Source organism: Brassica napus, chromosome C6 (assembly GCF_020379485.1).
Source record: "Brassica napus cultivar Da-Ae chromosome C6, Da-Ae, whole genome shotgun sequence".
Taxonomy (NCBI): Eukaryota; Viridiplantae; Streptophyta; class Magnoliopsida; order Brassicales; family Brassicaceae; genus Brassica; species Brassica napus.
Genome location: NC_063449.1, coordinates 44884432 through 44899152, shown reverse-complemented (window position 1 = coordinate 44899152; position 14721 = coordinate 44884432). Strand labels below are relative to the sequence as shown.

Sequence of the window (14721 nt, the reverse complement as noted above, 5' to 3'; positions counted from 1 at the left end):
AACGTGAGATTTGTAACAATGAAGAGTATAAAGTTCCATAAGATGGGCTTTGAAGAGCTGAAACAGCATTCGTATATGATAAAATTTGCTTACATTCTAGTTGAAACGCTTCTAAAAATGTTTATTACTTTTCTCTCTCAATCACACATATCTTGAATCGAAGCTCAAGCTGGAGGAGCTTCTAGACGAGTATGATCACCATCTTTAGGCGTTTCTTTGCCGGTGCAATCAGTAACTTTAGCTCCAGCCTCCACGTCTCCGGTCAAGCACCGTGTCCATTTCCTTTTCAGCCACCCTAAAGGCCCACGGCTCTTTATCATCTCCAACGGATTGACTTCAGCCACTACACCACTTCTCTGACGTCTTCGCCGTGCGCATATCCGGCCCAAGAAGCAGGAGAGAACTGCAAGAACGACGAGAACAGAGATGACAGCGAAGAAGGGTCCAATGGAGCCGGACGAGTAGTGGTTTGGACCGTTTGGTGCGGCCACCAGATTAGCATTTGTCGCCGTAGGTTCGATCTCATTGCCTACTAATGTCTGTTGCGGTTGCTGGGCAGGTGGATACAACGAAGTGCTGCTACTAGAGCTAGTCGTTGCCATTGGAGCTTATGATGTTTTGGTTCTTGAAGATCAATATTTGTCGATAGAACGTTGGGATCTTTAGTTATTTGCATATTTGCGGATGACGATCTATATATAGCGCATGTGCACATGAACATTAGTCTTTTGAAGAGCTTTTAGCCGACCAGTGTTTGTTAAAGATGACATGGAAAAGTGAATAAAGCGGATAAATCCTCATCAGCTTCATATAAAGCTTCTCAAACTATAATACTATAACAAAATACATATCATCCATTGTTCTCTTAGAGGTGAAGCAAACGCTAACTGTTGATCTGATTTTGACTTTAGTTTCTGCAACTACCACGTAATGTATTTGTTTGACTAGTAAAGTGATATTAATATATTCTAGTGTTTTTCTAAAGGAAAAAGAATTGGTAAACTATACATCAACTATAAACCATCAGATACGATCATACAAAGAATAGTGATGTTATTATTAACCATATACAGTATATTGTCGAAATAAAAAACATCTATCAACTAACATGTATCACCTCGGCGCAAGGTTTTCACTGAAACAGGGAATGAAGCCACATGAGCTTGTTTTCTAGACTTCAACAACCTTTTTATGAGTTTTATAGAGCATCTGTCTCCTCAAGTCTTACACTGTTAATGGTTGTTTTTTTGTTCTTGTTCACCTACGAGAGAGACGTACACTTTTGGTTTATATATTCTACATTTTCTGTTTTCAGTAAGTTATACACACAATCAGTAGCAAGAAAACAAAGGTGACTGATTTCTATAGTAAACGCAACTTTTGATAGAGAACGCAACCCACGAGACGATCGAATTTGCAAAGCACTTGCCAATAGTTAATTAATACTTCATTTGTTAATTGTTTTAAATTTTTTTCCTTACATTTTTCAATATATTATTTAATGATATATATTGTAAACTTAAGAAGAAAGATAATTATGTTTATTAAAATTCTATTGGTTACTAAAAGTTATGGAAAATAATTAGTTACAAAAAATATTAATAATAGCTATTTAATATTTATTTTTAATCTGCGAAAATTATAAAACTTATATTATTTTGAAACAGAGAAATTAGAAAAGTAATCACATTGAGTTATTTTCTAGCTAAAAAAAAAATAGATTTGGGATTTTTTTTTGAACACATAGATTTGGAAATAAAATTATGAAAATGAGATAAAAATGCAATTTATATTATCTAAACATAAACGGTGGAAGCACCATAACTTACTGGTTAAAGTTTAAAAACTTTTATACCCAGATCTGAGATTCGATTTTAGACTATACAATTTCTTGAAAATTATATGATGTGAAGTTTGTTGGAGTACAATGCAAAGCCGTTCGTTGTGGTTGTCTGCTGACGAAAAAGTCTGTCCATCGAAAATATCGTATATGCATAACCATCTGTCGATCCAAGTGTTCTGAGAAAGCTTTTATCATGGAATACTTATATGTTTTTGTTCATCAATACTGTGTTGCAGGTAGTTCATCATTATATTAATAGAATTAGAAATCTCTTATATATTAATTGAAAAGCATTTGAAAAATTAGAACCTTAATTTTGTATTAATTAAAAAAAATCTCAAATCCTAGGTGGCACTCTAAATGCCTTCTAAATTCCATTTCAAAGAATTCTAGAGCATCTAATATAAAGTATAGTTTAATCTAATGGTGTCACATTATTTCATAATTATATAACACTAGAGAACATTATATTAACCTAAAATATATGAAATGTGTATTATTTCCTTAAATAAAAGCTACGGAATTACCTAATATGATTTACATATATATGGCAATTAATGATTATGAATAATAAATATTTGATAACAATTTTTGCATCCTTCTTCATTTTTGTTTAAATTTATATTATTAAAAAAAATTAAACAATCACATTAACCATATAATAAAAAAATTAGATTTTTTCTTATATGTTATATTTAGAATTTTTTAAAATGACTTTAAATTACAAAAATGAGGAAACCTTATATGTTATATATTTTTTTTTAAAACGACTTTAAAATACAAAAATGAGGACACCTTAAATGTTATATTTTTCTTATATGTTATATTTTTTCTTATATGTTAGATTTTGAATTTTTTAAAACGACTTTAAATTACAAAAATGTAAGTTTTCCTTAAGTATACGACTAAAAACATTAAAATGACATGTATCAATTTGATGGTTGATTTGAAAGCTTTCAAAACCATATGGAAGATAAAAGTCAAAATAATTCAATTATGAAAACAATACTGTTCATTTTTTTCAAGAATGTGTTCGATGGAAAAAATAAGGTTTTTATGTCATAATTTATTTAATGTCCAATCCGATCAACCCATGATGTATTAATTATAGTTTTGTTCCATTATTTTTAATAAAAATTGATCTGATCCATCGGAAAGAAATTATATAATAACAAAAAATATTTTATATATATATAAATAAAATGATTAAATATATAAAAGAAACTATCGATAATATATAAAAATAAACTCACTGTCTTATCCTAGTTGTATTATTATGGAATGTGTTAAAAAGAAAAATTACCTAAACACAAACCGGTTTTCTCTTAAAACCGGAATTAAATTGAGATTGAACCGGTTTTACACTTGACCTTTGACTCCTCTTAGTTTTCATCGCCTACACCAACCCTCGTAAGGACGTTTTTCAAATATATAAAACCTCCATCCATCGCCACCTATTCTTCCTTTTTCTAGTTTCTGCTTTCTTGTTAGTGTTAAGGTTTCAATCATGGCTTTGACTACGAAACCTCACCAACTCCAGAGATCTTTCCTCTCTTCCAACCACCGCGTCTCCACCCAACGCTACTCAGAATCCGCGCCGTCATGCCTTAGATTCCGCCGCACAGGTGTGCAATGCTCTGTGGTGACTAAGGAGTGTAGAGTGAAAGGACTGAAAGCCAGGCAGATTATTGATAGCAGAGGGAATCCTACGGTGGAGGTTGATCTGGTCACCGATGATCTGTACCGTTCGGCTGTTCCTAGTGGTGCATCTACCGGGATCTACGAGGCTCTCGAGCTGAGAGATGGAGATAAGAGTGTATACGGTGGTAAAGGTGTCTTACAAGCTATTAAGAACATCAACGAACTTGTGGCTCCGAAACTCATCGGAGTTGACGTTAGGTAAAGAATAAAGAACTTACGTTCAGACATGACATGAGTTTGTGTTGCTGTTCTTAATTTTAGATCTACAAATCAGCTGTTTGGTTAGTCTGGGTTTTAAATGTAGTAAAGGTTATTGAGTTTTGTTTGTGGTTGGTGATATGGCTTGAATCTGGTTTGAGCCCATATGGTATTTAGCAAGATTAATGATTAGGTAGACGTCTAAACCGATTTTTTGAACATGTAGACCGATATCGTTCTAGAAAAATCGTTTTGTTTATGTCCAATCTGCCAACTAGGCTGATGCCTATGTGTCAATTAGACCAATTTTTAGAACACTGAGTATTAGTGTTAGTCTGTTAACGAAAGGGTTTTAGATGTGGGATAGTCTTAAATATAAATTGTGTTCTTATAACCGTAGTTATACTAAAATTGCTTCCGATAGTAAGATCTCTCTTTATCCGTATTACATTTACATGTATTGATGAACCACGTTCGTTTTCTTTATTCCGTATTGTCTTTCTTGCATCCTTTATAACAATGACTTCTTGTTTTGATTTTGTTTTGTGATATTTGCGTATGAATCATCTTGAAATGGTGATTGGTGATAGGCAAGCCGTGTTGAATATCTTTTTTTTTTTTTAAGGAACCAAGCTGATGTTGATGCTCTTATGCTGGAACTGGATGGGACCTTGAACAAGTCGAAACTCGGGGCTAACGCTATATTAGGAGTATCACTAAGCGTTTGCAGGGCAGGTGCTGGAGCCAAAGGAGTGCCTCTCTACAAACACATCCAGGAACTATCTGGAACAAAGGAGCTTGTCATGCCGGTTCCTGCTTTTAATGTCATCAACGGAGGTAGTCACGCCGGGAACAGCTTGGCTATGCAAGAGTTTATGATACTACCTGTAGGAGCAAGTTCATTCTCTGAGGCCTTTCAGATGGGAAGTGAAGGTACGTCAGTGATATTTGAGTTTAATCTTTGTTTTTTTTATAGTAATGAACTTAATGTGATTTTGTTGATTACAGTTTACCATACGTTGAAGGGAATAATCAAAAGTAAGTATGGTCAAGATGCTTGTAACGTCGGTGATGAAGGAGGGTTTGCTCCAAATGTTCAAGATAACAGGGAGGGACTTGTTCTGCTCATAGATGCAATTGAAAAAGCTGGTTACACCGGAAAGGTAAACCAAGTTTTCCTATTTCAAAATTCTTTAGTGTCAATGTCACATAACTTTGATAACTATTGCAGATCAAAATAGGAATGGATGTAGCTGCGTCAGAGTTTTTCACGAAAGATGGTAGATACGATTTGAACTTCAAGAAGCAGCCCAACGATGGAGCTCATGTTTTGTCAGCTGAGAGTCTTGCTGAGCTCTACAGAGAGTTCATTAAAGATTTCCCGATTGTATCGATCGAGGATCCTTTTGACCAGGATGATTGGAGCTCATGGGCTTCGTTGCAATCCTCTGTGGATATCCAGCTCGTTGGTGATGACTTGTTGGTCACTAACCCCACGAGGATAGCTGAAGCTATCAAGAAAAAGTCTTGCAATGCTCTATTGTTGAAGGTCAGTAATGATTCATTACCTTCTCCAATTGTATATACCCTTTTTTTTCTAAAACCATGTCATGTTTTGTGTAATCACAGGTGAACCAGATTGGGACAGTGACGGAATCAATTCAAGCAGCACTTGACTCCAAAGCTGCAGGCTGGGGTGTGATGGTTAGTCACAGGAGTGGAGAGACAGAGGATAACTTCATCGCAGATCTTGCTGTTGGTTTGGCAAGTGGACAGGTATAACATATTCTCTAAACATGTCCGTATCATAGTATTGTTATCTAATCAAACAACATATGTTATGTATAGATCAAAACTGGTGCTCCTTGCCGAAGTGAACGCTTGTCAAAATACAACCAGGTAAATATTAACTGACATCCAAACTTGTACAACTCAATAAATCTTAAGACAGCCACTTACACAATAAGTTTGGTTTGGTTTGTTTCTGTTGCAGCTTCTCCGTATCGAAGAGGAACTCGGCAACGTGCGTTACGCAGGGGAAGCTTTCAGATCACCGTGAGAAGATTTGAGAAAAGGCATTCATTGGCTTTTTGCTTATGTAACAACCAAATGAGCCCTGCTTCGTATCAACTTTTGTAGCTTTCTCTTTAAGTTTTCTTTATGAAAAAAAACAAATAAAACGGAACAGCTTTTCCACTCGGGAGTCTTTTGTTGTAATGTGATTGATACTCATGTTGACATTTGCATTTTTCGGATTAATTGGATAACCGGGATAAACCGGAGCGTACCATTATCTTTTATGCGTATATCGGATTTGTGACAATTTTATTCGTTCTAGTGATTCAGAAAAGTATCGTTTTACGGGTGCAAATGAAACAATTTTTTGGAATTGAATGGTGTAGAATGGTTGATTGCGTTAATTTCACAGATTTTTTTTTACCATTTACTATGAATCGAATGGAATAGTCATTGCATAACAAATTTGTTCATAAATAAATGAAATGAATTTCATTCTAGTTTTTTGAATAACCAATCATTTTATTCAATTAATTATGCATTAAATAATAATATATCAATCTATTATATGATTTTTTAAATCTCTGTAAAAATATCATAGTGACGGTTAATATGAAACTAAGTAAATATTAGTTTACCAGTTATGAAAGTTGGCAATTTGGCGTCATTCATTCCACCAAGGGAAACAAATATGCAAAAGTTTTTTACCAAAAAACGTCAAAAGTATATTAATTGTTTAAATTATTTGTTCTACGTAAATATATTATAAAAAACATATACAGTAAATAATATCAGAGATCCCATAACATAATGTAGTTTCTTTAGACTATATATAATTATACTGAGAGGAGTACTAATTAATCATATTTTTCAAAAAAATACATAACGTAACATACAAATCACCTATATTAATTGAATATAATTTAAAAGTTGTAACTTTAAATTTGTACTAACTAAAAAGAGACCATGCTTAGGTATCATTTAATTATGATGTAATTTAGCTTACGTGTCAGCTTAAAAATCAATTAAAATTTTTGTTAGTCTGAAATTGATTGTATACTATTCGACTAGGGACATTAACAAATACGAGCATCATATATCATATATTATAAGTATAATGTTCACAAAAAAATATTAACCAGTTAAGTTAACAAGTTATGAACCAAATGTTACATTGATGAATTTAACGCTTCCAATTGCCAAAATAAGTCCCGGCCATTGAGAACGAATGACCAAGCTCACTAAGTGAATTATCGATGATTTTCTCGATGCTCATCATTAAACGAGTGCAACATCGTTACCTTACCTGACTCAAGCTCGCCACATATGCTCAAGTCCAAAAGCTCATCTCATCTCAAATTATTTAAATTCAGCTGACGTCACCTGCTCTTAGACTTTGGAAGCTCGCCTTTGCTCACCGGCAGTGATGGTTAGTTACACAATGACAGAGAAGAGACGACGTGAGTGGCGGGGAAGATTGTCTTTTTTATTAGGTTTAGTATTTTTTGGGTACAGTTTAGTAAACCAAATACAATTGGTAACCCAATTTCAATTGGTTTACTAAACTAAACATTCAAATTTACCTGTTTTGGACTTCGATGAACCAGTATCTACATGGAGGATTGCCTTACAACTTGCGTTTGTAATATTTTCTTTAATAAAAGAAACAATTAAGGACTATTAACTTATTACTCTCATGCTTAAATATTGAATATAATTGCATTGATACACAGTTCGGTATGAGGTAAATATAGAAAATTATATTTAAGATACAAAAACTTTGTCCCCAAAGCAAGAATTGATAATATTTTTGTGGGAGTTAAGGGGAATTAGAATAAATGCAAATCGTATTAGTTAATGGTAATCGGTTTATAAAATAAACTTTGTTCATTTTTCATCATTCGAATATTAAAACAATGAAAACGATTATGAATCTGAGCCATCATAAAAATTTAAATATTGATCTACAATTGTAATTACAATTGTTCCGACCCAACGTCTATATGATTATATAAACAATCCAAAATTACAAATACATAAAAAAATATGATATGTATAATTTGTGCATATTTGTTTCTTTATTTATTCAGATAATTTGCTTTTAAGTCTGATTTGATACTCTATCAATACTTCCAGTTTTCAGCATTTAATGTGGATTTTATGTAATTAAATCTGTGGAATCATCCAGAATAAGAAGTATATAATTCCCTATCTATAAATGGAAATAAATAAATCTCTTCTATTTTTTTTCTATTTCCTTTTTTTAAACCAATTCTCTCACGATATATACAGACACAAACAGGTTCTTGTACCAGAGTAAATTCTATATCTCTTTGATATCAATAACAAAGCTAAGAATACAATGACTTCATTTGTCTTCTTGATTTCTCTTCTTCTCTCTCTTTCGTCGGCTGTTTTCTCCGATGACGCATCTTTCCAGAAACTCCCAATACCAGGGAAGAGGTCTGGCCCTGAAGCTTTTGCCTTCGATACCACCGGAAAAGCTTTTTTCACCGGAGTCTCCGGTGGTAAAATCCTCAAGTATACAGCCGACAAGGGTTTCGAAGATTTTGCCGAGATCACCACGACTTCGTAAGTTTCATTAAACTTGACCTACAAGGCTACAACATGATCACTAACATTACATATTATTTTGCCTTTTTATCAGGGTTTGCAAGATTACATATTTTGATGATTATTCTTCTTGTTTCACCAAAACTAGTGGTTCTTATATTATCGTCTTACATATTATAATTGGTTTGGTTCCTATAGGAATTCGTCATGGTGCGATGGAATAGCTGGAACCGCATTGGCCGGGAAATGTGGCAGACCTGCGGGAATAGCGTTCAACCCCAAAACAGGTGATCTTTACGTCGCTGATGCTCCATTGGGTCTTCACGTTATCCCTCCCGCCGGAGGTTTGGCCACAAAGATCGCCGACAGTGTCGACGGAACGCCCTTCAAGTTCTTGGACGGTCTTGACGTTGATCCCACCACCGGCGTCGTCTACTTCACTTCTTTCAGCTCAAAGTTCAGCCCCAGGTAGAGCATATATATTCGATCTTCTATGTACATATTTTCTGTCGTGTATAACTTAGACATGCACGTAACTTCATGATTATGAGCTATAATGGCACCAATATAAACTATTTTATTATTTTATCATAATTTTATATTATTAATAATCAAAACTCTAACAAATTTAGGGTATCCAAAAATAAATTTTTAAATTGGTGTAGTTGATATATATATATGTATACATGATTTTTTTAATTAAATTTGCGTACTAATATATGTTGGTTATGCAATGCAGCGAAGTGTTGATCGCAGTTGGACTAAAAGACGCGAGCGGAAAGCTCTTCAAATACGATCCAGCGACTAAAGCAGTGACGGTGTTAATGGAAGGTATAAGTGGTGGGGCTGGTTGCGCCGTGAGCTCAGATGGTTCGTTCGTGCTGGTTACGGAGTTCATAAAGAGTAACATCAAGAAATACTGGATCACAGGACCCAAAGCTGGATCGACTGAAGACTTCACAAGTTCTGTCTCGAACCCTGACAACATTAAGAGGATCGGTGCTACTGGAAACTTTTGGGTTGCTTCGGTCAAGAACAAGGTGGTCGTGCCAACGGATCCTTCGGCTGTGAAAATCGATTATAGTGGAAAAGTTCTTCAGACCATTTCTCTCAAGAATGAGTTTGGGGACACTTTGCTTAGTGAAGCCAATGAGTTAGACGGCAAACTTTATATTGGAACACTTACTGGACCTTTTGCTGGAATCATGAAACTTTAATTTGGTATTACAAAATTATGATTGTTAAGGTGATCATCTTGAAAAAGTTTTTTCAATTATTCAGTCTATAATAAAGTTATATATATATATATATATATATATATATATATATATATCAACTCAAAATTGAATTCTCGCTTCTTTGTCATTTTATACACGTTCTTATAATTCCGTTTCTTCTTTGATCGGGACCGGCTCAACGGTGTCATAGGTCTTGGGGCAAAAAAAATTTTAATTTCCAAACTATTATTTTTCTTTAAAAAATCTGATAGATATATGTTTTTTTAAAATACCAGATGTATTTTTAAAAATAAATCTATTGAAATAAAAAAATACTTTTATATATAAAAAATTGGACCCCTTTTCTTATTTTTAATATAAAAATCGGACCCTTGTCTATTAAGAAATAGGGTGACAACGAATTGGATCCGGGACGGTCGCACCGCTCACCCCCTATCTAAGCTGGCCCTGTCTTTGATAAGTTTTTTTAAGAAAACTGGTTGGACGTCATATGTTTTAGATTAATTTCATACAAAAATCATGCATATTTTGCTAGTAGTGACAAATGTATATCGTAAACCGGGTTTTTTCGGTAATCAAAATGTTAGAAGTGTTTGTGACAGTTTCAAATACATTTAAGATTTTTTTTACTAATGAGACTAGAAGAATAGGTGAACAATAAAAAAAAATGATGTTCGATTCTAGCAAAACGGATGCTAGAAAAGTTGATTTTTGACATGTCACGAGAATGTTGTTCATACGGTAGGAACTGCATGCAGAGTACGATGACAGTCAGTTCTGTCCCCTCCTCTATCTCTTCCCTCAGAACTGACTTTATGTTTTAAGTAAAAACACCACAGAGACAAAGGGATCACACTATCATATGACAAATAGTTAAAAGTACATAAAATTTTGACAAATACTATGAATGGTATAAAATATCAAAATCACGGTTCAGTATGCCACATCCATCACCTATATTAACTTTTCAACCAGTTGTCTCTAAGATACACATATATTTCAGCAATCTACTTCTAATCAATGTTGAAATTATAACACAATCTAGGCATATTTGTTCTCCTTATATAAAAATAATTGCTAATTTTGTCCTGATTTGCTGCTCTATGAATATTAATCTCTATAAATACTTGAAAGCAAAAGAAGAAAGTTCAATAAAAAGAAATACGAAAAAATCAAAACTATAAATATACAAGAACCACAAGCCACAATCTAGCAACAAAACGCGACCAACAAAAAGTTATGACGTTATCTATCTTCTTGATTTCTCTTCTCTCTCTTTCGTCGGCTGTATTCTCCGATGACGCATCTTTCCAAAAACTTCCGGTGCCGGGAAAGAGGTCAGGCCCTGAAGCTTTCGCCATTGATTCCACCGGAAAAGGTTTCTTTACCGGAGTATCCGGTGGTAAAATCCTCAGCTATACTCCAGGGAAAGGTTATATCGAGTTTGCCTATATGACGGAATCCTCGTAAGTTTTTTTATTCTTTTGATCTCCAAAATACACAGACACACAACTTTTATTAGAATTATGCTTTTAAGTTCATTAAAATTGGAATACATTTAACGTTATTTCAACATGGCTCGCTTCTGCTGCGTAATCGTTGAGTTCGGTTTATTTTATTCTCCTACTTTCTAAATAGCCACAAAATGTTTTCATTTTATTTTAATTTTTGCTAAAATTTGGTACAAAACATGTTTTCATTGATACATGATAAGATTGTTTTGATCAGAAAATCCTTATGAAAGTTATAATTTCGTTCATACCAAAAATAAGAAGTTAATACTTTCGTCTCACATGCATAAACCGAATGAAGTGGTAATATTTAAAACGAGATAGTTAACATTGACGATACTTCGTTGTCAAAATATATCATGTTATGGTTTTTGTGAATTAGAAATGATTGTAAGCTACTTGTTTCATCATAATGGTCGGCAACTAGACCAACCTACTCTTTGTTCATCAATTGAAAGCCCTTTATGGTCCAGGTCCCTTCATCAAAATGTTTTGTCAAATAGAAATATTATTGTAAACTATTCGTTAAATAATAGTTTCATTCTTTAACGCTGGAAAAAAAACAATGGAAGTAAGTGCTAACCCTTTTTAGATTAACCTTATAAGTATTTGTTTGTGATGTTTTATTTACAACTGGACCTTCTTCCAAATTACTAGTCTTGTTTACATTCTATCTTGTTTTATTTATTCTAGGAAGTCGCAATGGTGCGATGGAGCCCTTGGAACTGCTAATGCCGGAAAATGCGGCCGCCCGGCGGGATTAGCATTCAACGACATTACAAGAGAGCTCTACGTGGCCGATGCTGTATTGGGTCTTCACGTCGTCCATGCTGTCTTCGGCAGTATGGCCAAGAAGATAGCCGACAGTGTTGACGGCAAACCGTTCGTGTTTCTCGATGGTCTCGACGTTGATAACACTACCGGCGTCGTCTATTTCACTTCCTTCAGCTCAAAGTTTAGCGCTGGGTAAACTTCCATTTTCCTTCTCTATTTAAAAATACATGTCATACAATTTAAAAACAAAATAAGTATAGTATTTTAAAATAACCGTAACAGAAATTATGTCAAGTATAAAGACAAAACATATCGTTTATCAAATTACATTTGTAAGATATTATACGTTAACAGATCGAAGCTATACATTTTGTTTGAATAATATATATTCATTTATTTTAGTATATTATCCATTCGAAATCAGGTTAAATTTATCTACTTATCACTGATCTATATTTTCAATTACTATGGTTATGCATATATATAGCGATGTGTTGAAAGCAGTGGCATCAAAAGACGCTACTGGAAAACTCTTCAAATACGATCCATCAAAAAAGAAGGTGACTGTATTGCTTGAAGGTCTAAGTGGCTCAGCTGGTTGTGCCGTCAGCTCAGATGGTTCGTTCGTGCTGGTTGGTCAGTTCACCAAGAGTAACATCAAGAGGTACTGGATCAAAGGACCTAAAGCTGGTTCTTCTGAAGACTTCACCAATGCTGTCTCGAACCCTGACAATATCAAGAGAATCGGTTCTACTGGAAATTTTTGGGTTGCTTCGGTTGTGAACACAGCCACCGGAATAACAAATCCGTCGGCAGTTAAAGTTAATTCTGATGGTAAAGTGCTTCAGACAATTTCGCTTAAGGATAAGTTTGGGGATACTTTGGTCAGTGAGGTTAATGAGTCCCAAGGAAAGCTTTATATTGGAACTCTGTTTGGTCCTTTTGCCGGAATCCTTAAGCTTTAAAGTGAATAAGGCTTTAAGAAATTAAGTGATTGTTTCAGAATAATAAACTTTTTAGACATGTAAAATTATTGTTTCTAAATAAACCGGATATGTAATGTTGAACATGTTCAAATATGAACATGTTCAAATAATCAAATATATATGATTTTTTGTTTAAAGATATAGTACGTGATTTACGGAATTAAAAGTAATGAAAATGAAAATTCCAGTATTTATATTCGGATTAGCTGGAAAGTTGGCCATGTTCACGTGAAAAAGAGACAGAAAAAGACAACGAATTGTACAGTTTAAAACAATGGAAAATATAGAGAAAAGACAAAGTCTTGTGACATCTCAAGAAGAGCATCTAAGCTAATCACGAACCGGTTAATAACCATCTACCAACCTGTTATGATCCAATTAAACCAAAGACTTGTGCCTGTATGCATACAAAAACGATATTGATCTGTTCATTGTGATCTATTGATGAGTCGGAATGTTGGAAACACATAGAGTCTTCATCCTCAGCTTTTTGCTCAATCTCTTCTCATCTCATTCTTTTGTCTCCGCTCTTCAAACCTTCCAGAAGATTCCTCTGCCACCAGGAGTCTCTGGTCCCGAAGCTTTTGCTTTCGATTCTCACGGTGGAGGACCTTATACTGGAGTCTCCGGCGGCAAGATCCTAAAATACCAAGGATCAGAGCTTGGCTTTACAGAGTTCGCTTATATTACACCACTAGCGTATGTTTTAATTCAACATACTCATTAATACATACACATACACACATTTTTTTGTAATAACTCAAAATGTCTATGTCATAGGAACAAGTCACTATGTGATAAAGCAGTTGGGACTTTTCTGGGTAACATATGTGGTAGACCAGTCGGTTTAGCTTTCAATGAGATAACCGGAGATTTGTACATAGCCGATGCATTCTTGGGGTTGTACGTGGTTTCAGGCCGCGGTGGCCAAGCCAAGCGCCTAGCCGATAGCGCAGGTGGTTCACCTTTTAAATTCCTTGACGGTTTAGATGTAGATCCAGTGACTGGTTCGGTTTACTTCACATCTTTCAGCACAAGATTTGGCCCCAGGTTAACAAAAATTTGATTTCATAACGGTTCGGTTTAGTTTAACCGGCCAAACGTAACTTTTTTTGTTTGCTATTACAGTCAACTTGTCTTGGCGGTTGCTGTTAATGATGCAACGGGGAGGTTTTTTAGGTACGATCCAAAGACCAAAAGCGTAACCGTTTTGTTAAGCGGTCTAAGTGGCTCCGCCGGATGCGCCGTGAGCTCCGACGGAGAGTTTGTTCTGGTGGGAGAGTTTTTGAGGAATAGAATCTTAAGGTATTGGATCAAGGGTCCAAAAGCCAACACGTGGGAGATTTTCGTACCTTCGATCCCTGGTCCTGACAACATAAGGAGAACAGACGGTGGAGATATCTGGATCGCTTCCAACTCCGTGAAGCTTATAGTGCTCCCCACCAAGCCGTCAGCGGTGAAAATCAACGCCGGCGGTGAGATTATACGGCTTATGTCTCTCGGAGAATATTATGGAGATACGTTAGTTAGTGAAGTGAATGAATATAAAAGTGTTGTTTATGTCGGAACACTCACGACCAACTTTGTTGGTAACATGTAATATTGTAACAATTTAAAATTTCTATCGTAGTCTAGTGGTATTTACATTTGTTTACAAAAAAAAAAAAAAAGTAATATTGTAACAAAAGATGTCAAAAATAATAATGCTTCCATCTCAAAATGATATATATTTTACATAAAAAGAAAATTTGTTTCAAAAAAAATATATTTTATACTTGTAATGTATTTTTATTAGACAGTAATGGTGAATTGTAAATTTTGAAGAAATTAATTGTGTTTATTAAATTTTGATTGGCTAAAAGTTACGAAATAGTTAATCA

At 34.5% G+C, this 14721-nt stretch overlaps 5 protein-coding genes across 5 annotated transcripts; 4 read left to right on the top strand and 1 right to left on the bottom strand.

The window, feature by feature from the left end:
• Positions 1–6: 6 nt before the first annotated feature.
• Positions 7–1196, bottom strand: LOC106412119. Its single transcript, XM_013853011.3, has one exon. It carries the CDS (start codon positions 600–602, stop codon positions 165–167), a length of 438 nt encoding a protein of 145 aa, XP_013708465.1. The 5' UTR covers positions 603–1196; the 3' UTR covers positions 7–164.
• Positions 1197–3276: 2080 nt separating this feature from the next.
• LOC106411976 (enolase 1, chloroplastic) lies at positions 3277–6035 on the top strand. Its single transcript, XM_013852845.3, has 7 exons — positions 3277–3742; positions 4368–4675; positions 4751–4905; positions 4974–5291; positions 5372–5518; positions 5591–5641; positions 5736–6035. The coding sequence occupies exons 1-7, from the start codon at positions 3351–3353 to the stop codon at positions 5799–5801; spliced, it is 1437 nt and encodes a 478-aa protein (XP_013708299.1). The 5' UTR covers positions 3277–3350; the 3' UTR covers positions 5802–6035.
• Positions 6036–8057: 2022 nt separating this feature from the next.
• On the top strand, positions 8058–9585 carry LOC106414626 (protein STRICTOSIDINE SYNTHASE-LIKE 12). The gene is made up of 3 exons (XM_013855252.3): positions 8058–8350; positions 8531–8800; positions 9072–9585. The coding sequence occupies exons 1-3, from the start codon at positions 8121–8123 to the stop codon at positions 9547–9549; spliced, it is 978 nt and encodes a 325-aa protein (XP_013710706.1). The 5' UTR covers positions 8058–8120; the 3' UTR covers positions 9550–9585.
• A 1084-nt stretch (positions 9586–10669) lies between these two features.
• LOC106414096 (protein STRICTOSIDINE SYNTHASE-LIKE 12) lies at positions 10670–12978 on the top strand. The gene is made up of 3 exons (XM_013854804.3): positions 10670–11036; positions 11775–12047; positions 12343–12978. The coding sequence occupies exons 1-3, from the start codon at positions 10810–10812 to the stop codon at positions 12818–12820; spliced, it is 978 nt and encodes a 325-aa protein (XP_013710258.1). The 5' UTR covers positions 10670–10809; the 3' UTR covers positions 12821–12978.
• A 233-nt stretch (positions 12979–13211) lies between these two features.
• Positions 13212–14487, top strand: LOC106409810 (protein STRICTOSIDINE SYNTHASE-LIKE 12-like). The gene is made up of 3 exons (XM_013850365.3): positions 13212–13540; positions 13622–13891; positions 13970–14487. Exons 1-3 carry the CDS (start codon positions 13296–13298, stop codon positions 14439–14441), a joined length of 987 nt encoding a protein of 328 aa, XP_013705819.1. The 5' UTR covers positions 13212–13295; the 3' UTR covers positions 14442–14487.
• Positions 14488–14721: the final 234 nt, after the last annotated feature.